Source organism: Diabrotica undecimpunctata, chromosome 10 (genome assembly GCF_040954645.1).
Source record: "Diabrotica undecimpunctata isolate CICGRU chromosome 10, icDiaUnde3, whole genome shotgun sequence".
Taxonomy (NCBI): domain Eukaryota; kingdom Metazoa; phylum Arthropoda; class Insecta; order Coleoptera; family Chrysomelidae; genus Diabrotica; species Diabrotica undecimpunctata.
The window spans coordinates 9,025,593-9,051,559 of record NC_092812.1 but is presented as its reverse complement, the minus strand read 5'-3'; the positions used below and the strand labels follow the sequence as shown (position 1 = coordinate 9,051,559).

At 32.6% G+C, this 25,967-nt stretch overlaps 1 protein-coding gene across 9 annotated transcripts in view; it reads right to left on the bottom strand.

Annotated features, from left to right (window-relative positions):
* LOC140452223 (uncharacterized) overlaps positions 1–25,967 on the bottom strand; it is a 365,408-nt gene that overhangs the window by 220,452 nt on the left and 118,989 nt on the right. For 2 of the 9 annotated variants that reach the window (XM_072546341.1, XM_072546340.1), the window contains exons 3-7: positions 21,722–21,790; positions 19,515–19,541; positions 18,708–18,752; positions 6,523–6,573; positions 4,974–5,012 (exon numbers count right to left, since the gene is read on the bottom strand). The exons of 1 other annotated variant lie outside the window; for it this stretch is intronic. In XM_072546341.1, the coding sequence (XP_072402442.1) occupies positions 4,974–5,012; positions 6,523–6,573; positions 18,708–18,752; positions 19,515–19,541; positions 21,722–21,790 (231 nt within the window). The remainder of the gene's footprint in view (positions 1–4,973; positions 5,013–6,522; positions 6,574–18,707; positions 18,753–19,514; positions 19,542–21,721; positions 21,791–25,967) is intronic. 6 more of the 9 variants (XM_072546344.1, XM_072546343.1, XM_072546342.1 and 3 more) reach the window with 6 other exon arrangements.

Here is a 25,967-nt window from a genome sequence, read left to right as displayed (position 1 = left end):
ATAAAGGTGTTTCTGCTGTCGCATTGAGCAAAAAGTATGATGTTCCGAGAACAACAGTCAATGATTTAAAGAAAAATGCTGAAGGAATTGAAAAGTATGCTTCGCAAATGAAATCGTTGGATGGCCGGGTGAAACATCGTAAGACGATGAGAAAAGCCACAAATAATCACTCGACACGGCTCTGTATTTGTGGTTCATTCAAAAAAGAAGCGAAGGTGTTCTTTGTCTGGACCAATTGTTGCCGAAAAAGCGTTGTTTTTCAACATGAAATTGAATGGCGATCCTTCATTCAAAGGATCGGTTGGTTGGAAAAGTTCAAAAGGCACCACGGTATACGGGAATTGAAAATTGAAGGTGAAAAATTGAACGCCGCAAGTATTGAAGTCGTTGACGAATAAAAAAGAAAGTTTCAAGTTATGATCGATGAATATGGTTTGACACGCGATGAAGTGTCCAATGCGGATGAAACTGGTTTAAACTACAAAGCATTGCCAACGAAAACACTCGCTGCCATGTCTGAAAAATATGCACCCGGATTTAAAAGGCAAAATCAACGAATCATAGCAATGATGCGTTCAAATGCAAGTGGTGACCATCGCCTTCCTTTTATTGATTGGTACAGCAAAAAAACCACGTTGTTTCATAGACATAAATATATGCACGCGCTTTGCGTTAACTACTACGCACAACGTAATGCATGGATGTCCCAAGAAATATTCGCTGACTGGTTCAAACAGGTTATGTACTACAAACCAAAATTTGTTTATCTATTTTTCTAACGTCTTGCTTTTAGGTTTTTATACCGGACGTTCGACAATACTTGCCAGCAAAAAATTTGGCTAAGGCGATTCTCATTTTGGACAATTTCACGTGCTCTTTCCTGCCTTTTCACGCGAATACAACAGCATTGAAAGAAGATATACAGACACGCGATGTTAATGATGCTATTGCAACTCAAAGATTTACGTAAAGAAGCTAGAGAAGCTGCATCGCACATACAACAATTTATCGAGTGGTATTATCGGCAAGAAGAAGCAAATGAGGTAGATTTGATGATTTTACGTCGATTAAGAAATTCAGCCGTTGCAAATCGTGAAGTAACCATAAAACAAAGATTTCAGAATATTTTAAATCAAATTGATTCGACTGTACTAACATAAATTGTTCTTATATTGTCAAATAAAAAATACAAATAAAATTAGAGAGTTATACTATGAATTTTTATTTTTTTTTAATGTACTGTTAACCGTATTTTTGATTATCCGTCATACCCTAGTCCGGACGGATAATCGAGTTTCCACTGTATAGACAAATTTTAAATGAATAGAAAATTAAAAAAATAATAATATAATTATAATATTAATATATAAATTAATATAATTTAGTAAAATTACGAATAGAATTCCAACAGTCCAAATAAGAACGCTTACAGCGATTTTCGGCGTAACCAAAAGTAATAATTAATAAAACAAATTAAATTAAAGGGATATCATCTTTTACCTCCACTCCTGGTCTAAATTTTCAGAAATATATGACAATAAAACATCGAAAACTTCTAATTGACATGGCGTCTGAAACAATTTAAACGGAAGAAACTCGAAACAAATAGAAATTTTTACACAGGAAAAATTGCACATGTTTGTAAAAACAAAATATTCTCAGAAAACAATATAAATATTAAATTTTTGTTTTTATACCATTATAATAAAAATATATTTACTTATTTAGAAAATATAAGTTAGCTTTATGGGAAGTCCCGTAGGACATGGGATGGGACGGGTTTATATATATATATATATATATATATATATATATATATATATATATATATATATATATATATATATATATATATAAAACGTGAAGTTTCCCAGATAAAAAGACACACATCAAATAGATCACACATTAATAGAAAATAAACACGCCTGCAATATAATAAATATAAAAAGCACGAGGGGGGGGGAATGTAACTCGGGACACTTTTTGGTAAAAGCAGGGCATAACATGAATGCTAATATAAATAAAGACGATAAAACGAACAGAAAAATCAGAAAACAATTCAACACATCAACACAGAAATACGAAAAGATAATAACTACACAGAACCACGAAGAACAAAAATAATCAGCAGACTAAATGAAGAACCAGAAACAGGTCAGCCGGAAGAAAAGTGGACAGCATAAAAGAAGCACTTCTAAATACGAATAAAGAAACCTTAATGCAAACATGCAAACGAATAGAAAACATAAAACAAAATAACGGTATGAGGAGTAATGTAAAAAAGTTGCATAATCAATTAGAAAAATAAAAATAAAAAATTTAACTATTAATAGTGACAGTAGCAGATAAGAATACAGAAAATTGAGGAGAACAATGAAGAAAAGATGCAAAAACAAAAGAAGAAAATACAACTAAAACAAACTCAAATAGAAAGAAAAATTCCAAATAAAGGAAATAAGATCCTTTTATCAGGAAACAAATAAAAATGGAAAGAGGAAATCACAAAATTAGCCATTCATGAAGAATGGTGAAGGGATCTTGTTAAATGAATCAGGGGAAATAATGAGAAATTGGCAAACTTACTTTACACAATTATTGTTAAACAAAAACAAAGGGATCACACAAAGAAAGAAATAGAAAATGAAATAAGGAAGTAAAAAACAATAAAAGCCTAGGAATAATATCGGCAGAAATGATAAAAGCATGGGGGAAAAGGCTAAATGAGATACATCATCGGATAAAAAGTATATCGGAAACAGAAAAAATAGAGAGTGGGCCATAGCAAAGATATGCCCAATACACAATAAAGGTGACAAAATGAGATATGAAAACTACAAGAGGCAACACGTCGCGTTGCTAGAAGTTGTTTACAAAATTTTGACAAAAATCCTAAGAAAAATCAATAACGGAAAAGAAATTGGGCGAATATCAGGCAGGATTTAGAAACAAGAGGTCGACCACAGACCAATTATTTGAGCTAAAAGAAATCCAGACTACGTGCTACGAACATAAAACAGCAGTATATATGGTTTCAATTTCAAGAGTTTATAAGAGCTGAACGTACAGGAGATTGGAAAGCTAATTCGAACTACGTTAAAGAAATGCATGCTTATTTTCAAGCGTCAGAACATTTTCCTTATTAAAAGTCTGAACACTTATATTTGCAAGATATGCTACGATTGCAGAACTTTGTTGATCCTAGTGTTTAACAAAAATTTACAGAAGGATTTTTCACTGCTAGACATTCAGATAAATTAAATTGTGTAACTTAAGGATATGGTGGCCATGATGAAATCTATGAAGACAGGTGGAGATATTTCTCGGGGAAGAAGTATGAAAAGGAAAGCCAGAAATGGGTTTATAGTATGCATGCATCAGTGTTTGTGAAGGATTTAAAGATCTTGCTAATGTGCTATGAATATAACAGATCAGCATGTTAATAAATATATAAAAAAGTAAACCAGTAAACAGTAAAAACAGAGTAAACAACTAGCCAATGCAATACAATAGTTTTTTAAAGGTAGATACTAACCCTATCTTGTGTAAGAGAGGACGCAAAACAAATTGACTGGTGGGTTGGTTGTTAAATCCAGTGCCAATAACGCAGAGGCATACACACGTACACACGAGAACACACACGCACACACACACACGCACTTACCCACGTACACACAGGCACACACACGCACGCACACACACACAGGCACACACAGAGACACACACAGGCACACACACGCGCACACACACAAACGCACACAGACGCACACACCCACGAACACACGACAACACACACCCTCACACACGCACACACCCATGTACACACACGAACAAAAACACGGGCACACATAAACACCCAAACGCGCACACATACGCACACAAACGCGCGCACACCCGCTTACAGACAGGCACACACACGCAGACACACAAACGTGAACACACACACGCACACACATACGCAAAAACATATACGCAAACACATAAACACGCACACACACGCACGCACGCACATACAGACATGCACTTACACACGCACGCGCAAACACACACTCATACGCAGCCACGCTCACACACGAATGTACACACATGCATGCATACACGCACGCAGACACGTACTCATAAAGACACACACGAAAACACACACGCGCACACACATACACGCACACACAAACGCACACACAAAAACGCAGACAGATGCACACACACGCGCGCACACCTGCATACAGAGAGGCACACACGCACGCACACACACAGGCACACACGCAGACACGCTCACGCGAACACACCCACACGCACACACATACGCAAACACAGAATCACACACATTCACACACACTCGCACACCCAAACGCACACACACGCGCGCACTTGTACACACACGCAGGCACGCTCACACACGAATGCACACACACGCATGCATACACGCACACACACATATGCACGCACACACACCCACGCACACACACAGGTGCGCGACCATGGAACCATTGGTAGTATAAGGAAAGGTAGAAAGCCGAAGACCAAGATGAAAATCTTTAACACGATGGGCAGACCAAATGAAGACTTGAGGTGGAAAAATCCATGAAGCCGTCCCTATGACACAGGTTCGCAGCCAATGGAGACATGGAAAACTCTAAAAACCATATTTGCAAACTTTGCCTCGAATAAATTTTTTGCAGATGTGAGACTGATGGAGTTTCACATTTCAGTTACAATGGTGCCCTGAACATTGGTAACAATTTTTAGATCTATGCAAATTTTTGTAACCTTGACTGTGTATCTTGACCAGACTAATCTGTAGATACCGAAATTATTATTTCTAGCGTGCATTTCCGTCAGAACGGAATGTATTCAAAGTTACGAACAAATTGTAAAAAGTCATAAAGTCATAAGTGGATAAAAAGGAATTGGTCTGGAATATTGAATTACTTCATTATTAGCAATTATTTATTTAATATTTCCAAATATATACTCACTCGCATTCAATGTTTCTACGTACTTCCGATGTACTCGGTCTAAAACAGAAATAAAATAAAGAATAAATTATATAGATCAAATTAATATAGGTATACTAACACTAACACTCAAAAATGTACATATATTCTTTATTAGAATATAACTCTAACTCTTTAGAATATAACTCTAAACATCAGCATTATTGAACATTCCGAAAATATTAATTGTATACAGTCCATGTTGTGAGACCGCTCCCGTACGAAAAATGTTTCTGATTCGGTTTCTTTGGTGATTATTACTCAAAAATGTTCCCTGTAAACAAATCTGAACGCTGACGGGGGAATGTTTTGGCAGGAATAGTTTAAACAATTTTTCTAAACATTTCCAAAAATCACCTTTTTCTGCTCCGGATTTTTAATTTTTTGTGTCATTTTGAACAACAATTTCACCGGTTATGTTTCTCTCAAGTTGACAGTTTTCGAGTTATAAGCGATTCAATATCTGAGAAATGCGAAGATACGCATTTTCGAGGCTTGAAAACTCATATTTAAATTATTATTTTTGAGGTTACAAAGTGCCTAAATTGAAGTTTGCACATTTCGTTTCAAGATTCTGAAGAGCAATCGGAGCTTATTTCCCTTATAGCTTCAGACATATATATATATATATATATATATATATATATATATATATATATATATATATATATATATATACATATATATATATATATATATATATATATATATATATATATATATATATATATATATATATATATATAGCCCTTCAGAATCTTGAAACTGAATGTTTAAACTTCAATATAGAGGCTTGGCAACTTCAAAAATAATAATTTACATAAATCGCTAATAACTCAAAAACTGACAGAGAAAAATGACAGCAGACCTTTTTTGTTCAAAATCCCAAAAAACTCAAAGAATGTTTTCCGGGTGAAAATGAAGGCGAATTTGGAATTTGTTTAAAAATGTTGTTTAAACAATTTCTACCACAAAAATTTCGCCCGGCACCCTTCAGATTTCTTTAAAGAATACATTTTTTAATAAGAATCCGTACAGAAACCGAATCACACACATTTTTCCTACGGAAGTGGTATCTAAAATTACGAATTTTTATAAAAGCCAATGTAATTAAAAGAGGTCTGGCATATTTAACCCCTTAACGTACGTGCCCGTCTCAGACACGGGCGCGCCTTAAGGTCGTGGCATATTGAATGGAAACGTTACGTGTCTGAAACGCAATGTTCCGGATAGTGTGCGTTGTTCATATTTAAAACCATTTAAATTATATTTTTCGGAAACTAAACGCTATGTGCTGGAAACGCAACGTGCACGATAATATGCCACGACCTTTACTGGTAATTTTGTACGCGCTCGTCTTGGACGCGGGCGCTGGTTAAATTTTAACCATAAAATTTTTCAAACCCCAGCGAAGCGGATATTTGTATAAAGACACATATGTAAGCATATATTATGTAATTGATATATGCATATTTAATTATATCATTATTAGCAATTATTTATTTAATATTTCAAAAAAGTTTATACTCACTCGCTTTTGGTCTGAGGGGCACTAAGCTCTTCCGATTCATCGGAATCATTCCTGAAACATAGAAATAAAATAAAGACTAACTTATATAGAAAAAATACACTAACACTAAATAAACATATTGTTCTGAAGCTATTTTCTTGTGGCATTTTAAATTAATTACTATTTAAATGGGAAAATAAGCCACAATTAAAGGTTAAAATACGTTTTTAATATTTTGAGAACGATTTCCGAAGTGGAAATTGAAACGTCAATAAACGTATTTTAACCTTTAATTGTGGCTTATTCCCATTTAAATAGTAATTAACTAAATAAACAATAAAACCAAGTAGAACGCATTTTTATTAGATTTAATTTATTTTTAATTTAATTAATTCCAAATCTCTGGACTGTTAAATACCATAACCTCCTCATCAACAAAGTAAAAAACCGAGAAACTGTAAGGGTCAGAGTAGGTCATAATCATAATATGAACTATATATTATAGGACGTGTACGAACTCATCACTATATAGCCCCCCATAAAATTATTAGACCCTCGGAGATATAGTAAACTGATCACCGGCATCTTTTGGAGATTGGTAAACTCATCACCGCAGATAGGTAAACTCATCACCGGGATTTTTGCCTGGTTTCTAATGCGAAAGATTGCCTCTTACCTGTTTACTTCTCGTTTATGTGATAATTTAATAAATTCAGAAATTATTTTAAGCAAGTTGCTTTAAAATTTAACTGAGAGATTAATATGTCTCACGGTGTGGCCTATTAGACGTATCTGCCAATCTAAATGGTTTTGAGATCTAAAAATTTAGTTACATATGACTTCGATAGTGAACTTTAAAATGAAAATATTTGTCAACATGTGCTATTTTTGTTTATATCGGAAGTAGTCCCAACTTCGTTATTTGAGTTTCATTGCATTTTTATATTTCTCATTGAATTCTCGAGATAATTTGTTAAGCATACATTCGGTCTAAGTCTTACTGTTTTGGCGTTATTTGACTATCTTGAAAATAATAGACGATTTTGGACAGGAAGTAAATATAAAATGTCTAAAAAATAGGAAAAGCTAAAAACTTGAGTGTGCTATTAGTGCATTGAATCGAAGGAAACTTATTTTTTTACACGTGCAAAGCTTTACATTTTATGGCATCATTGGCGGAAATTTTTAATTTTGAAGTAATCAGCAATGCATTTATTGTGACAGAATGCAACAGTTTCCTGTACTTTATCTTTCAATGACTTGTACAAAGATCCCACAATTAGAGTGCTTTTAAAAGCAATTTTTTTACAGTTTTTGGTTAGTTTTCGCCATTATTGGTAGGAGTCAGATGAGTTGTTCATTTAATTTTATAAACATCATGACAACTAACCACAATTAGTGTAAGATACAAAATAATTTTTATTCTGTAATATACTAATTTTGTTTATTCTAGCACTCTGATGATGCAAATAAAGATTTGCGAAAGCTTGGTAGAATAAAAAGAGTACTTCTTTGTCCTATCTTCAGCTGCACACCCCAATAGTTGTGTTTTGTAGTCTAACTGATCAGCGTTGACTACAAGCGTTTATCGCTTTTTCTAATTAAATTGTTAAAGTCACATTGTTATATATATATATATATATATATATATATATATATATATATATATATATATATATATATATATATAAGAAAAAAGAAGTACTTGTGACTCGTTTGGAAAAAATATATAACTGTTTTGGATGGGTTGGAGGGCTATTGGTTAACTATTTTTTATCTCGAGCTTTCAATTGTGTTTACAATTATTATCAAGAGCTGCTAAAAAAGACAAAATATCTTACAAAGTTGAACTAGAAGGAAAAAACAATTTTTGTTAACTCACCAAATAAAATTAGTTTAGTAAATAAAAATTGCTGCTAATACATCTCAAAAATAATTAATATGCTTCTCTGAAATTTTAGTATAATTTTGAAAACATTTTTTTAATACAAAAACAATTGAATTTATAAATAAGTTAAAATAGCAAACAATTACAAATAAGCCTCAATGTCATAAATGCCAACTTAAAATTTTTATTTTTGACAATTATATTGTCAAAAATAAAATTTTGTTTAAAAATTCTTTTTTGTTTAGTAACAAAAAAGAAGTTTAGTAACAAAAAAGAAGAAGATTGATTCACCATTGATAGGTGTCTGAAAAAATGTAACAGATATATGGAAAATTAAATCAAAATGTGACATTTTACAAGTTTTATACATAAATTATAAAGAAAGAATATAATTATAAATTTTGCTTAGATTTTGAATTTCTGATCTTTTGTTTAAATTATTATCGCTTTTGCTAATACAAAGGAATTTATTACTTTCACTACATAAAATTTTAATGTTATCAAAATCCATAATATGGTGTTTATCGATTACATGCTTTGCCAAAGCACAAGATGGTTTTGGAATATAAAGATGAAATAGTTTTGATGTTCTTTGTTGTTATTTTTATATTGTATTTGTATATTGTCAATATATATATATATATATATATATATATATATATATATATATATATATATATATATCAATGTGACTTTAACAATTTAATTGTACTCAAAATGTAATATCAGAAAAGGTAATCTACAGCAACAAAGTAATATTATGCCTTGCCTACAAGAAACATCTTATACAGTTAACTTAAAGAACTTAATTACGCTGATTTTTTTTCTGTTTCATAAGGATGATTTTAGAGTCTTTCGCAATTGAAATTTGAAATTTATTGATAAACATTATTTTTTGTCCGCATTGGCTCAGGACGTAATCAATTAGCAGTTCACTATCCATGTTGAAGAAACAAGGGCAAATCAAGAGAAATTTTTCTTTTCGCATGATTTTAGGTAGCTATCAATAGAATTTTGTGGAACTCCCAAATAAAAACCAATAAATTGCAGTTGCATTTAAGACATCAGGATTTGGATTATTCTGTGAAATTACCAAAAACTAGCCGTTTGCTGGGATTTTATGGTCTATACCTAATCCGGGATGCAGGTAGGCCAGTGATCAGTTTACCAATCTCTTAGGGTCTATTTTGAAAACCCTACTTTTATGGCGGTGATGAGTTTGTACTATGTACGAGGGTATTTATGATAATTGGTGATGAGTTTACGTGTACCCATATTATAGCAATATCACAAAAATATTCAAGATAAAGGTAGTACAGACACCATAATGGGTACTCAATTAGAACAGGCTCAAGCAGACCTGATCGGTAACAAACTGAGACAAGCAATGGATGAAGCTCCTATCTGAACAGCTTCAACTTTTTGTGTTAGTTATTATTATTATTATAGTTAAATTAGTTAATAAGACGTATAATTAATATTGCTTAATAGACGTTGCGTCTAGTAACGGAGAATCCGCAACAAACAATGGTACATTTTATTATTCTAAAATCGAAAATCAACAGACCCATCCATAGGAGTTGGAATTTTGGTAAACAAAGACACAAGTACCTCAGTCGTTGGCTCCTCTTTCAGAAAAAATAATATACACCCCTAAAATTAAAATGAATATCTTGCAAGTTTATGTGTGCACTGCCAAAGTGAAAATGAGCAAATCGACCAAATATTAAAAGACGGATGGCACCAACTATTATCATAATGGGAATTTTATTACCAAAATAGGGAAATACCGAAAATGTGAAGACTTTATGCAAATAAAAGATGAGAGCGGTTGGTCAAATTTGTTAAAGAAAATGAAATGGTAGTAACAAATACTTTTTTAAACTACCACCTAGATGTCACTCCCAAGACAAAGAAGAACAAATTAAACCAAATAGAGTATATTTAGAAACTGTATAAGATCCGCCAAGACATATCCAGGTGCTGATATAGCATCTGATCACTACCCAGTGGTTGCAACATTTAGTAGGTTAACTCGCCAAAATCCAAGAAGGCCCTTAATAGATATTTTAAAATTAAGAAACAAACAAACTCAATTAAACATTTTCGCACAACTAGATGTGATAACACAAAAAGTAAGAACATAAACAGTCAGTGGAATAACTAAAAATAAGTAACCAAGAATTAAATCAAACTGATCAAAAGAAGTACAAAGACTGGATGACTGAAGAAATACTTCAGTTAATGGAAAAGAGAAGATTAGTTAAAAATCTGGACAAAATAGTATATAGTAAAACTCATCGAGAAATGCAAAAGAAGATGAAAGAAGCAAAAGAAGCACGATCACAAATTACACGAATTAAAAACAAGATCAAAATTGCTAAGATGATCACTATTCATCACGAATAGACGCATCAAGATGTTTAATGAGTCACAACTAAAAATACTCCCTAAAAGTTATACATAATCGTCTATATAAAAATTGAATAACTACATAAGCAACACCCAGTTCGGTTTTCACAATGAAATGGGAAATGAAGAGGCTTAAATTCAGTTAAAATATACTAACACAAAGCTGTTTGTATGTGAACAAAGATGTGAAACTCATGGCAATCTTAAATCAAAAACAAATAGATAAACGAGATATATGAATTATAGAAAATCTATATTATAACCAGTGCGCTGACCCCGCCAATCAGCAATATTACACTTTTGGACAAGAAAAGCGAAAGTGACCTATATTCTACAAGGCGCGATGGAACTAGAGAGATATTATAACCAGAGGCATACATAAAACTAGACAACACAAAATAGAAAACATCAACTGTACATTAACTGTACATTAACTGTAATTACATATGTCCACATATTACATGTCCACATATGTCTGACATATTACATATGTCCACAGACGTGGACACTCACCAAGTCCAATATGGATAAAATAGTAAAAGCACAAAGAGCGATGGAAAGATCAATGCTCTTGGTGAAACTTATAGACAAAAAAAAACAAACAAATGGATTAGAAGCAAAACGAAAGTAAAAGACGCAGGAGAACATGCTGCCAAATTAAAATGGAGCTTCGCAGGACACAATGCACGACTGAAGGATAAGAGATGGAACCACGAAATACAACAGTGGCCATGGTTAGGAAAGAGAAGCAGAGGAAGACGACAAATGAGATCATATAAGAAGATCGGAGGACACAACTGGAAGCAAGTGGTGCAAAATAGAAGACACTGGATTGATTTGGGGGAGGCCTATGTCCAAAGTTGGATTACTGAAGGCTGAAGAAGAAATAATCCCTATAAAAAACCTAAAATATGCAGGCGATACTGAATTATTAACAAAGAATATTGAGGATCTTTAAAGAATAGTTCAAGAAGTATTGTCTAAACTATGGCTTAAACTTGAACCTCGACAAAACAAAATTTCTCGTATTTACCAAGAGACCAAATAATAATGCCCAACTCATTAGTGCTAACCAAAACATCGAAAAAAAAAAATAAAAGTATCGTGTGCAAAAATATAAGTTTTCTTTAAAAGATAATAATGATTTTTCGAACACGACTTGATATTGCATGTTTATGAAAATGAAACAATTCTTTTGTAACAGAACTTTCAAGTAATATTTTAAAAATGTGCCTGTTGAGATGTTACATATTTACTATCTTGTTGTATGCTATATACGCAGCCACGCTGACTAAAGCGACGATGAACAATAAAATAAAGATAAGAAAATTACAATATCTGAGCCATGTGAGAGGGACACAATACCAGATTCTGCAATTTCTCATTCAGGGAAAGATTATAGAATAATGTCCTGGCTGCGTAACCTAAGAGAGTTCAGGTGTTCTTCAAATCAACTTTTTAGAGCAATTTTAAACATAATCTAAACAGTCATGACGATCAACAACCTTCGAAAAAAGACGGTACCTTAAGAAGTTCAAAACAAAACGACAAAGCGAATCAGGAATGGAAGACGAAAAAATGGGTCGATATCGACCTCGATCAAAACTCGTATGTTTCTTGCAGTGGGTTCGATGAACTTTTTAAATTATTAACAATTTAAGGCCAAAAATGCCCCATTTTAAGAACTTTCCACTAACAATAAATAGTAAAGCATTGTAAACGAATTTTAAGGTAATTGTGTGAGAAAACACGTTTAAAGCTTTAAAATGGCGATCTTTAGATGTTGACTTACTAATTTTTTTGCTCAGAGTACTGTAAAAACCTGAGAATTCTTAATGTTCAACCTCCATTAAGAAGGGTACTTTGGAACCATCGATAAATCTGGATCCTTTGACCCACCAAGAGTTAGATTACCCAATAACTCGAATAGTCGATATCTTCTAGCAAGATTAAGAGAACCAGATATCTTTAAAGCCATTAAACTACATCTTGCTTTTCTACACGACCAACCTGCTTCAGTATGTTACGAAGGATTCACCAACACAAGCGTTAAACTCTTTTTGGCTTCCGAAGGACTTCCCACTAAGACTGAAGATCTACGAAAAATCTTTCTAGAATTTAACGATTCCTATGGAATTGGTAGAATTGTGGTGGAAGCTGATCTTGCTGCTTTTAGGTCCTTTCTCACTCCGTAAAGAATTAATTAATTTACTCCGTAAAGTCACCGAAACTACTGTTCCGTTGCCTCTCCAAAACGAAAGTTTTAAATAATATGACGTGTTCTGTGGGACTAGAAACCTCAAATTATTATAGTGATGATAACTTTAGCATGGTTCTGATTAATATTCGTTCTATAAGATATAAAACAGATGAATTATTTTTGGTTTTACAGGAATTAGGATTTCCCCCGAAAGTTTCGGTTACCGAACACTGGCTTGAAGTTAACAAGCCGTTTTTGTAGCCAAATATACCATAATTGCTAGGTATGACCGTCCAAGTTCAGCTCATGGTGGCACCCTAATTCTTTCTACAAATAATGATTTCTCTCCTATAACAAAATATGACATTCTGTTAAATGAATCCTTTTTTTAGTTTTCATTAGTTTATAACAAGAATTTTAATCTATACATTCTTTGTATTTATAGATCACCTGACTCTTCCACGGGCCTATTTTTTCAGAACCTGTTAAATTTGTTAGACGATATGCCCAATAAAAGCAGAAAGATTCTATGCGGTGACTTGAATATTAATTACGCTGTTGCTTGTGCTACCCAAGTATCCTTGGTCAATATATTTGAATCGTATGGTTTCACAATGCACGTTAATTCTACAAAAATTACTAAAACAACATCTACCATAATTGATTATATTGTGTCAGATTTCTCACCCCTTGATGTACGTTATACAATTATTTAATGCAGGACTCTCTGACTATGAAGCAGTATATACCTAAGTTTAACAATCCTCGAAAACCCAACGTTTAGGTAGGATTTTTTCAGCTCAGAGATTTCGTAAATTCCAAAATTTGTGATTGACTTCTGGGTGGCCTTTCCCTCTATGGACGTGGACTATAATTTCAGGGTTTTTTTAGATAAGCTTGTCTGTATTTTCAATAAGGCATTTTCTTTAAGTAAAATTAAGTCAAAACATCACAAACCCTGGACTACCAAGGGTATCCGCATATCAGCCAAGAATATGCGTTCACTACTGTACATCAAGAAATTTACTACCAATGTCTTTGTCACCGTACAAAGGAACCTATCTAAAACAGCTAAAAAAATGTACTATGAGAATCGTCTGGGAAGCTCTAAAAATGTTGCAAGGTAAACTTGGTCCATAATAAACGATCTTCGAAATAAAACTAACTCAGCTCAAACATTTTCTCTCCCAAACCCTGAAAATCTAAATGAATACTTCGTTAATGTGAGTAAAAATATAACATCAGCTATTTTGCCACAACAAGATCCTATTTTCTATCTTCCCAATTCAAAAAAGGTCTCGAATTCATTCTTTATAAGACCAATTGATAAATCTGAACTGATCCAAACAATCAGTAGTATCAAAAGCAAATCTGCCTGTGGTACTGATGGACTATCCATAAAAATTTTCTTAAATATTCTAAATAATGTGTTGGATGTCCTGGTCTCGCTAATTAACGATTCCTTTGAAAAAGGTATATTTCCGGAGTGCCTAAAAACAGTCATTATTATTCCTCTTCATAAGGGCGGTGATAAATCTAATGTTTGCCTAATAGAGCTATTACCTTACTACCGGCCCTATCCAAAATTATTGAGAGACTTATAAAAGCCCGACGTATGTCCTTTCTCGTTGAAAACAACATTTTATCACAAAGTCAGTTCGGCTGTTTATCTAATAAATGTACCAGTGATGATATGTTTTCTGTACTACATGAGGTCTATCAAGCACTAAACAATAATCTTTATACTGCCACTGTTTTTGTGACTATGCCAAAGCTTTTGATTGCGTAAATCGCGACATTTTGATAAAAATACTGAATTTCTACGGAATTCGAGGTATTTCTTTGAATTAGTTCCAATCTTACGTGAGGAACAGGAAACAACTAGTTAGAGCAAACGATACTGACTCTAGTCACAAAAGCAGTGTATGTGGAATACCAAAAGGTTCAGTACTGGTTTCTCTACTTTTCCTTATCGTTATAAATGACATCATTAACTTAAAAATCGATGGAAAAATTTTTCTTTTTGCTGATGACCAGTATTACCTGGAAGAAATCTATATTGCAACTCGTCATGCAATTATAACTTCTGATCTACTTAAAATAAAAACCTGGTCCGACTCTAATTTACTCTCTTTGAACGTAGATAAGACAGTAACATTATCCTATAAAGGAGCTCTTCAACCCTTGCTTCTTAATAACAGCCAGATCAGTGTAATTGATACTGTAAAATTTATTGGTATTTTTATAGACAGCAACCTTAAATGGTCCCTTCATATCGATTTGTTAAGTAAGAAACTAGCCTTAGCCTGCTATACAACAAGATCTGTTTCGAAGGAAATGAATTTAGCATCTTCCAAACTAACACACTTTTCTTTGTTCGAGTCTCATCTTCGATATGACTTTCCTTTTTGGGGTTCTAGTACAGCTGTCCAATTTGATGTTATTTTTATATTACAAAAAAGAGCAATACGGTATCTTTTTGGCCTCGGTAGAATAACACATTGCAAAAGCTACTTCAAAAATCACGGGATTTTAACTCTTCCTTCTCTATATATTCTAGACACTGTTTGCTTAATTCGTAAACACCTACATGTTTTTCCAGCAAGATCTAGTCACGACTACTCCACTAGAAATTCAAGCTTTGATGTGTATTTATCGATCCCATCCACTGAGTTAGTAAAGAAATCTATATTTATTAGGCAAAAAAATATACAACCATCTCCCTTTGCAACTTAAATCTACAACTTTTTCTTTAAGTTCCGTAAATTGACAAAAGTCTATCTATCTGAAAGACCTTATTATTCAGTGGAGGAGTTTCTTAACGAATAAAAAAGAAAATACAGAAGTTTAGGACAAGCAACAAAGTTACAAAGTATTTATACTATATTATATTTGGTGAACCCTCCGAGTAACGGTGTGTCTATAAAGCTAGAATTTCTTCTAATGATAAGACGTAGCATGCAAAGTACGGTAACCATCAACTGGCAGGCATCAGCTCTGCACGACATCAACCCCTATATTTTTAAAAGTGTAGAAAACATTAAAAAAAAACTTCGTTTCTTTTTTTTATACAATTTTGTTCATTCTTTGTGAAGTTTAAAAAAATTGACAGGCGTTTTCGATGAGCACAACTACCTGACAGGTGAACCGAAAGGTGTGTCATATTTGAATGAAAAGAAACTTCTGTAAAGTTGAAATATATGTGGTTGTCTAAACGATTTAAGGTAAGTACGTAAAATGACAGGCGGTTCTGGCTCATAAGTCCTTGACAAGTGAAGGTAAAGATGCCACGAGAATGCAAGTAAGAGACGTAACGTTGTGAGAGTGGGATAGTTTATCTAACGGCAAAATTGGTTCGTTCACCTGTACTGTATACCGGATACCCGTACTGCTTCTGTAGGATTTTAAACAAGTTTATTTCATTCATATATGACTCACCTTTCGGTTCACCTGTCAAGTACTTCGACAGGCGAAAACACCTGCCAATTTTTTTTAAACTTCACTCTTAGTGAACAAAACCGCATAAAAATTTCAAGCTTACAGGAACGCGTATTTTTAAATTTTTTCTACACTTTTAAAAATAAAGATAGGGATTGATGATGTGCAGGTCTAATGCATGCCAGCTGATGGTTACCGTACTTAGAATGATGTGTGTCATCAGTATAAGAATTTCCAGCCTTACAGACAAACTGGTACTCGGAGGATCCACTAGCTCTTTGTCTATTAAAAAAGTTAGAGAAAACCATTTCCAACATTGCAGAACTGAATGGCAAACGCATTGCAATTTTTGACTAATAAACAATTTGAATAACTTTTTTGCTATTGACCGGTGAAAAATTATTCTTCATATTCTGAAAGCTGGTAAGTATAAAAGATTGTCCTGCGATTATTTTGAACGAGGTTTTTTCAAATCGGCGATATTCAAAATAAAATATGAACTTCAAACCCGAACTACAAAATATCTCCGGTTCTTGTCGATGAATTTTGACGTTTCTTTTTGTAATTTGTACGTCCTATTTCCGTACATTACCAATAAACCGTTTGTTAATAAATTTAATGTTAATAACCTTATAGATTATTTACACAATTTTTTGAAAAAGGAATTTTTCTATACTTTGTGTCTATTTTTATTGTCAAATCTTAGGAATAAAGGGTTTTGAAGAAAAGAAATTTCTTTCTTACATATGACAAATAAGTAATTTGATAAATATTCATAGTTTTAGGTAAATAATATCGTAGGTAAATTTAGGTAAATATTTTGAACAATTTTAATTTTATCAATTATTTATAACAATTTACTTATTGTAAATTTAAGTGTAATTAATATATTCCTATGTTTTCAAGTAAAAATAGTTCTAACAATAGTTCAAAAATTTTTTTGTCAAAAATTGTATAAACAATTACATGGTTAATTTAACATTAACAGTATTGAAGAAGATACATTTGCAATGTATGAAAATATTACATACAAATTAGAAAAGAAACGTCAAAATCGATCAACAAGAACCGAAGATCTAGTTTATAGAACGAATTTTAAAGTACTACTTTCACTACTCCAAGCTGAGAAAATTGGAGTTCTACACTTTGAAGCTTTGTAGGCGTCTGTGTTCAAAGGCAATATTTTTCGAACTTTGACCTTTGATCTTTAAAATGACGCTAAGTATTAGGGTTTTTAATTGTTATTAAACAATCAACAAACAAGCTATGAATTAAAAAAATGACTAACTTCGTCCCTAGGACAACTTTTATTTTTTTTATTTAAAATTACGAAAAAATACCAGATTTTCAAATATAAAAAAATAATTTTCCCCCGGTAATAATAATAACACTTAAAGATCGCTATTTTAATACTTTAAACGTGTTTTATCAAATAATTACCTCAAAATAAAGTCCTTTCAAAATGGGTAAGATAGTTTCGAAACAAATTCAGATTTCTGCTTTAATCTGAACCTTCTATAAATGCAAGGTATAACAGACGTTGATAAAGATGTTAATAGAGACATGGGGAATCTAAAATTTGCATTCCACGACATGTCTATCAACTAAGCAGAAATCCATAACGAATTTGTTTCTTGTACTCATACAGAGTAGATCCGAATAAAATGAAAAAGACAGCAAAGATTTGATTTCACGTTCAAAGCGTCTATGTATCTGTTGATACGTATTTCGACTTAATAAGTCTCATCAGAACAGTTATTCATAGCCGTTCTTAACGTGAAAAATAATCTTCTCTGTCTTTTAGCAAGCAACAATAAAATGGCTTCGTTTTATTGTTTTAAAATATTGTTTTAAAGCCATTTTATTGTTGCTTCCTAAAAGACAGAGAAGATTATTTTTCACGTTAAGAACGGCTATGAATAACTGTTCTGATGAGACTTATTAAGTCGAAATACGTATCAACAGATACATAGACGCTTTGAACGTGAAATCAAATCTTTGCTGTCTTTTTCATCCTTTCAAAATGCTTTACTCTTTACTGGTAGACGAAGGTTCTTAAAATGGTGCATTTTGGCTTTAAATTGTTAATAATTTTAAAAGTCCACCGAAACCACTGCGGGAAACATAGACGTTTTGGTTGGGAAACATATTGTTTCTCTGGAATGTTACCAAACTAGACTAAAAATACACAAATACTTTAAAAAGGTAAGCGACAGAATAGAACTGAGCCAAACGCCTAAATATAAACGTTATTAAAATCTTACTTACTCATAACACCGTGTTACAGTAACCTCCATTGCATCTGAACTGATTCTGGAAATTTAGTAAATAAGATTTACTATTATATTAAGCCAAACATCAATGTTATCAATCACAAGTTTCTAGCAAGGCGACATACACTTGTGATAGTGAAGGGTTTTCGGTCAAAATTTGGAGAATAAAAGAAAGGATATCAGCTACTTCATCGTTTTATTTGAAGACGTCTTGTTCATACACTTCATCAATTCATCGAAAAATTAATCTAATAAGCAAACACTTTATGAATCATACAGATTGCAACACAAAATGTTTAGTTTTATGAAAGAAAAAATAGTCAGTTTTATAAAGAAGTATGGGTCACAGGATGAAGTAGCTGATATCCTTTCTTTTTTCTGCACACGTTGACGTGAGAACCCTCCACTATGACCGTAAACTACATTTAGTACATTCTTACTACAGTTTTAGTAATTTGGGTAACAACTTGTACTTTTACAAACATTTATGTTAATAGAATAGAGAAAATTAAAGCGAACATAGAATGTTAAATATAAAACTAAAGGATAAATGAATAAGACAAAATAAGTGAATCAGAGAAAAGAAAATTAAAGTATGGAGATATCAGAAGAGAAACAGAAAAATTAAAATGACAATCGGCAACATAAAACAGCATGATATGAAGATGTTAGGTGAAATAACTAGTAGTAGAAATCTGGCTGTCATTCTTGTGCACCTATCGAAGAGCAGTGGTTAGTGTAAACAGTAACGGATTATTGGTAAAAATTTTGCTCTGAGTGTTTCAAAAAAGATTTTACTTACATAAAAGGCAGTTCCATTTCATTTGATCTGAAATATAAACGACAAATCAAATATATACACCAAATATATTAAGAGTAACACCAAATAAATAATAAAACCAAATATGCCGAAATGTGGTTAAGTCTAAGACCAAATAAATAAAATAAAACCAAAGTAATTTCAGCACTCAACCACTAATGCCAATTCTTGATCATAATTAAACTTGATACAAAAGATATAGATAACCCTGGATTTAATATTTTTATACCGAAAGTTGATCCAAAAGAAAGATATTATGAATCACGAATCTCTGGATTGTTGAATATAATAACTAGCCGCAAAAAAGAATTGCTAAACAAATTAGAAACTATACAAAGAGACCACCCTAATACTGAACTAGATAGGATCAAGCAGAACTGATCGTTAACAAACTGGAAGACGAAGTGGATGTCTCCTACCGGAAGTCAATCAGCTTCTACAGTTCCATCGAACAAAGTTTAATGCAAGAATCTGCCGACGGGCTGTGCAAACGAATACTCCAAAAAACGGACCGAGGTGATGAAGGAGATGGACGTCCTGTGAGAAAGAGACTGAAGAGACAAAATCAAGCCTTATAACGAAAATTCGTTATTGAAAAATCCGAAGATCGGGGTGATGGGCAAATCCTAGTGTTTTCGATCGACAAGGGCTCCTACAAAGCAATGAGGAACGCTCATTTCAAGGCATATGACAGAATCGGAAACGTATCCATTAAGACGATCAGAGGTTTCGATGGCTCTAATCAGAGTCCTGCAAAAGAAGAAAGTGTTTCAGCAGAACTTATTGTTGTTACTACTAAGGGCAGAGCCCTGCATTTACAAGGACCAATAAGAGGTCTATCTGGTAATGGCGGGGAGTATCATACATTATTGTATGAATTAATAGAATGATATTTTTCAATATTCACAGTTTTCAACTCTGTCCACACATTTACAACTGACCAAGCATTGAAAACATAACCTTACTATTTCAGGACTTTGTTTGCGTTGTTGTGTACTATTTTCTGTTGTTTTCGGTAATTAGTGAGATTGTTTCGTATACTTACGTCATGGATATTACGCCAAGAAAGCGGGAAAAGATTATCACGTTAAGTGAGCACATTCTATTTCACAAAGAGAACTCGCATGAACGTGTACAGTGGAGTCATGAGGTAGTAAACAAGATTTTAAAGCGTAATCGAGAAACGGGATCAATGGATGTGAAAAGGTTGGGAAAATGAGGAAGCAAGAGAAAAAAAACACCAGCAGATGAAATATTTTTGAAAGATTTTATTTCGAAAGTGAAAATTGGACCCAAGAAAAACAAGCCTAGCGCCCCAACAAGACCTAGCAGCATCAGGTGTAGTGATTCATAACTCAACTGTTCGGAAAAGATTTTTGGAGAATGGTAGAAATGCAATGCGTCCACAGAAAAAACAGCTTCTAACTGAACGAATGAAGAAACAGAGGCTATTTTGGGTCAAAAAATACTTGAATTGAACTGTAGAGGACTTGAGAAAAGTCCTATTTACAGGTGAAACTCACTTTATAATTCAGAGACAGCGGTCGAAATTTGTCAGGAAGTCTGACAATGAAAAACTTACACCATCTCATTTTGATCAAACCGGAAAACATCCAATCAAAAAATTGTTTTGGGTATGTTTTTTATACATGGTGGTTGGACCTTTGGTACCAATCGAAGGCAAAAATACAAATCCATGTTGGAACAGCGTTTGGACACAGAACTCCAAAAATGTCAGCCCCAAAGGAGGAGCGATTCTTCAACAGGACTCTGTTCCCTGTCACACGTCAAAGCAAATGGAATTTTTCAAAACTAAGAAGATTAATGTTTCAGAAAACTGGAACAAATTATTTGATTTATTGTTTATGTAAAAAAATGAATACCAATAATTCATTGCTCTTTACACAAATCACAAACGGTAATTCTCCTCTAAAAGCCTTTTGGCTTAATTATTTCTTTTATTTTCCCTTCTACAGTAGAATATGGTAGCTTTGATTTAAATTTGACTGGGATAATTTGAATTTCTGGAGCACAGTTTCAAAAGTAATACTTTGAAATACATCAATTAAATCAGTCCATATTTGGAAACATTGTTTAAATGAATAATGAACCAATTATTTGGAGAAAAATTAGTAGTATAAATCTGGCTGTCATTCTTGTAGACATATCGAAGGGCAGTTTTTACTTACTCGCTTGGAAGCAAACGAGGCCGTTCCGGATCCATCAATTCGTTCCTAGGCTTTATTTTTATCGACGACCTGTAACATTAGAAAATAAATAATCAATACATATCAAAATAAACAACACAAATATGAATATCAAAAGTATACTAAAATTAGACATAATATATCATGCATAATATAAGACCGAAATGTGGTAAAGTCTGATACCAAATAAATAAAATAAAACCAAAGTAATTTCAGCACTCGACCACTAATTCCAATTCTTGATCATAATTATTAAACTTGAGACAAACGATATAACCCTGGATTTAATATTTTTATACCGAAAGTGGATCCAAAATAAAGTTTCATTCCACTAGACGAAAACTAGATGTCACAAATAGCAATATTTTCAATCACTGGTCATCTATTCATTCTTTCAAAGTACATCCTATATTATGGGACAGTTTCGACCATATCAATACACAAAGAACCCTAAACACTTTCAAATCTAAGAGTGAAACTCGGAAGCGCAAATTATTGCATCTCATTTCCGAACAAATTCCAAAAACCTCAACTTTGGAACCCACTACAGTGGTCCATAACTTTTCTGACACCCCTATTTCAACCATTGCCACTCAAGTTTTAGCAAAAGTAGCCCAGTCTGGTTATGCAAAAATCATCGATTTCACGGCAAAATTTTCACAGATATCTGAAGCTTTTAAGACATAGCTTGGAGATACCAGATGACGAATAGATGAAAAGGTACTCGTATTTTTACCTTGCGTTTTTTTTAAACAATAATTTATGGTCACAAGTTGATTTTTTATCTATAAGTTTTTCCCTTATATTTTAAACAAACAATATTTATATAATTTTATTATATCAAGAATATCTTTATTTTCCCGTTTTTTCAATTAAAATTGATAAATAATTTACGGAGATATTTGCAAAAAAGCAGTTTTTTGCACTAATTTATAAATTTTATTAATTTTTTCATTAACAAAATAAAATGTTATTAACACATTTGAACATCGAGGAGTTACCGTCTTTTAAATGTGTGCTAAATTTTCCCCCGATCGGTCAAATAGTTTAAAAGTTATTTAATTTATTTGTCCTTGAGGCTAATTATTTAAACTATTGAACTTGCCCTATGAATGATGCTAGACACACTTAGCAAATTTCATAGGATTAAGTTAAATGCATATTGCGTTTTCATCGAAATTATTTACAAAATAAACGTTTGAAAAAGGGGTATGTTTTTTACTTATAAACAGTTGTAATAACTTCTATATTTTTCAAGGTATAGACTTACGTACGTACGTACAACCATTGGATAGCTGGTAAAAAAAATCGCATTAAAAAAACCTTCTATGACCAATAGGAACGAAGTTGGCGACTATTTTTAAAAAAATCATATCTCCATTGTTTATAAACATTAACAAAAAAAAATTGCACAAATTTTGAATGAAAATCTAAACTTTATATTGAAACATATCTATAAAATTCATCAAATTTTTCGAAACTTACAGCCTTTCGAAACGAAGGTACCTTCGAAAGATAGGAATAGGAAAGTGGAGAGGATAACTGTTTTAGCTCCGTTTAGGTGTTTAGTGTTTAGGTACGACAGGATTCCGAAGGAAATTGCAGAGTATTCCCACGAACTGGGGAATAGGAAAATCGGATTCTGGGTGGATGTGTGATACAGCCCATGGACGCACTCTTAAAGAGGGATGGAAAACTAAAGTACAGCATGGCGAATTGACAACCACGAGTCTCCAATTTTAAAAAAGTCCATTTTTGTCCTTTACTAAATACGTTGTTACAAGAGAGACTAACTCCTTCCATACTCCAAAACGGATTTAAAAAATGTGGGTTTAGTGCCTTGGAATCCTCAGGAGATTACCATACCAGGTGAGATAAAATAAAAGAGTAAACTCTCTGATAACACAAGTCGAGCTTCAAAAAATATTGACAAGCTAGCACTGGGATTGAAATGTTTGGAAAAATATATCCAACCTGAAAAACTTTTACAGTTTAGAAAGATTACAGAATGGAATGGAGATAAAGAAGATGTGTCACTTCTTGTCTTTATAAAACAACCGCATATGATTATCAGACAAAATGTGCTACATTACAAAACAAGAAGACGGAAGACGGAGAAAAGAAACTAAACAAGATAATGACTGTAAGAATAAAGAAAATAATAAACAGAAAAAACAACTAGAAGAAATCCCCAACAATTCTGCAGATGAAAAGATGGCGTGACCATCACACCAGATGTACATATGACACATGTCATGTCAAAAAATTACAGACACAAGCGCCGATCCCTTCAACTTCACATAATAGCATTCCAAATACTAATGTGATTCAGTCAACGCTTTACATTGTCACAAACCCCTTCACCATATGCCTCAAATGTTATAATACTTTTCTCCTTTTAAAAGAGGTCTCTATTGGCCTGAGCCAAAACTACCAAAAGGAAAAAACAGAAGAGGGAAAAAATACCATCAGTGACCTCCTCCAGACAGTGGCAGGAGTATCATGAGAAAAATGAAAAAGCTAAAGTAGAACATGAAGAGAACAAGCAAAAAAGAGCCAGAGAAAGGCTCGCTAAAAAAGAAGAACGTGAACTAATAAAAAGAAACAGAACTAATAAGAAGAAATAGAACAAAAGAAAAACAAAAACAACATACGATATTTCCTCTGATGAGGAATGGGTTAAATCAGATGACAGCATAGACGATATTAGCGATATAAGTTTTAATTTGAGCAACGCAGTGGATAATTCTGAAAAAACCAAAGGTACTTCTAAAGAAGGCTATGTATTAGTTGAGTTTCCAGAAGAAGAAAAAAGTTCATAAATTCGTCTGTGTTATTTAGGAAGTTATTTCAAAAACTGAAGCTGAAATAGTAGGGACGATTTGCTGTAATATGGAAAAAACTTGCTTCAAACTAAATTCAGATGATGTAACTGTTATTGATTTTAAACAAATAAGAGATAATTTCCCACATATGACAGCAGCAGGTGATCGACTAAAATATGAATTTAGCAAGCTATTAGATGTTAGTGACTAAAAATATTTCAGTGTCAACTACTAGATCATTATTGTGAGCAGGCACTGGTGACAACTTTTTTTAATGTCAACATTTGCAGCCCCAAAATTTTGTTTATTTTTCTAAATAATAATTCTAATTATAAACACATTATTTTAGAAGCATCATATTACCTAAGTTTTATTAAAGTTTTTGTTTTTTCAATAAATGCGTCGTTTATATCCAAAATTTGTATTTTTTATTCTTAAGGTGTCAAATACTGGTACATTTACCTTAAATTTATTCAATTTGGGAGATATAAAAAGTGATCAAGCTCAAACATTGATCTACAAAATACTAAGAATAAATACAGATTTAAGAATGACATATATAAAGTCAAAATTGTTTTAGCAGATGTAAGTTAAGCCTTATTTAAAAATATACTTAGGAAAAACACAGATGTTAAATAAAATAACACCATTTTACATAGTCAAAAATATTCTCACTAACGTTAAGAAATTGTGTGATAATTGTGATATCTGCATAAAAACAAATCAAGAAGGAAATCTAAATACGGTTTAATGTCGCAGATATCCATTTGAAATTGTTTCGATCGATACAATTTGTGGTTTTAGAGGACCTCGATCAGCAAAAAAATATTTATACCTTTTAGTAAACCATTTCTTAAGATACGATATTCTGTCATCGAAAATACAGAACGACTTCATAAATATAATTAAAAAGGTGACTCAAGATCACGAAATTAAAACTGTGTTGACTGAATAATATCCTGACATAAATTCCAAAGCATTCAAAGATTTTCAACAATCAAATTAAAAGAATATTCACTGCTGTTGTTGCAGCATTTTCAAACGGCATTAATGAAAGACTAAACCAAACTTTGGTTAATAAAATTGTGAAAGTGATAGGAAAACAGCATTAACGTCAAGAGTGTGTACAAAAATATAACAAGACAGAACATACAATTACATTACTACTTTTAAATTGGAATAAGCCACAATTAAGCCACAAGGTTAAAGTAAGTTTATTGAGGTTTCAATTTCCAAGTGGACTAACGTGAACGTAAGTAAATGGTTAAACTTATTTTAACCTTTAATTGTGGCTTATTCCCATTTAAATAGTATTACTTTAAAATGCCACAAGAAAATAGCTTTAGAACAATACAATTACAGAATTTGCAGCCAAATATTTATGAGAAAGAAAAAATGTAACC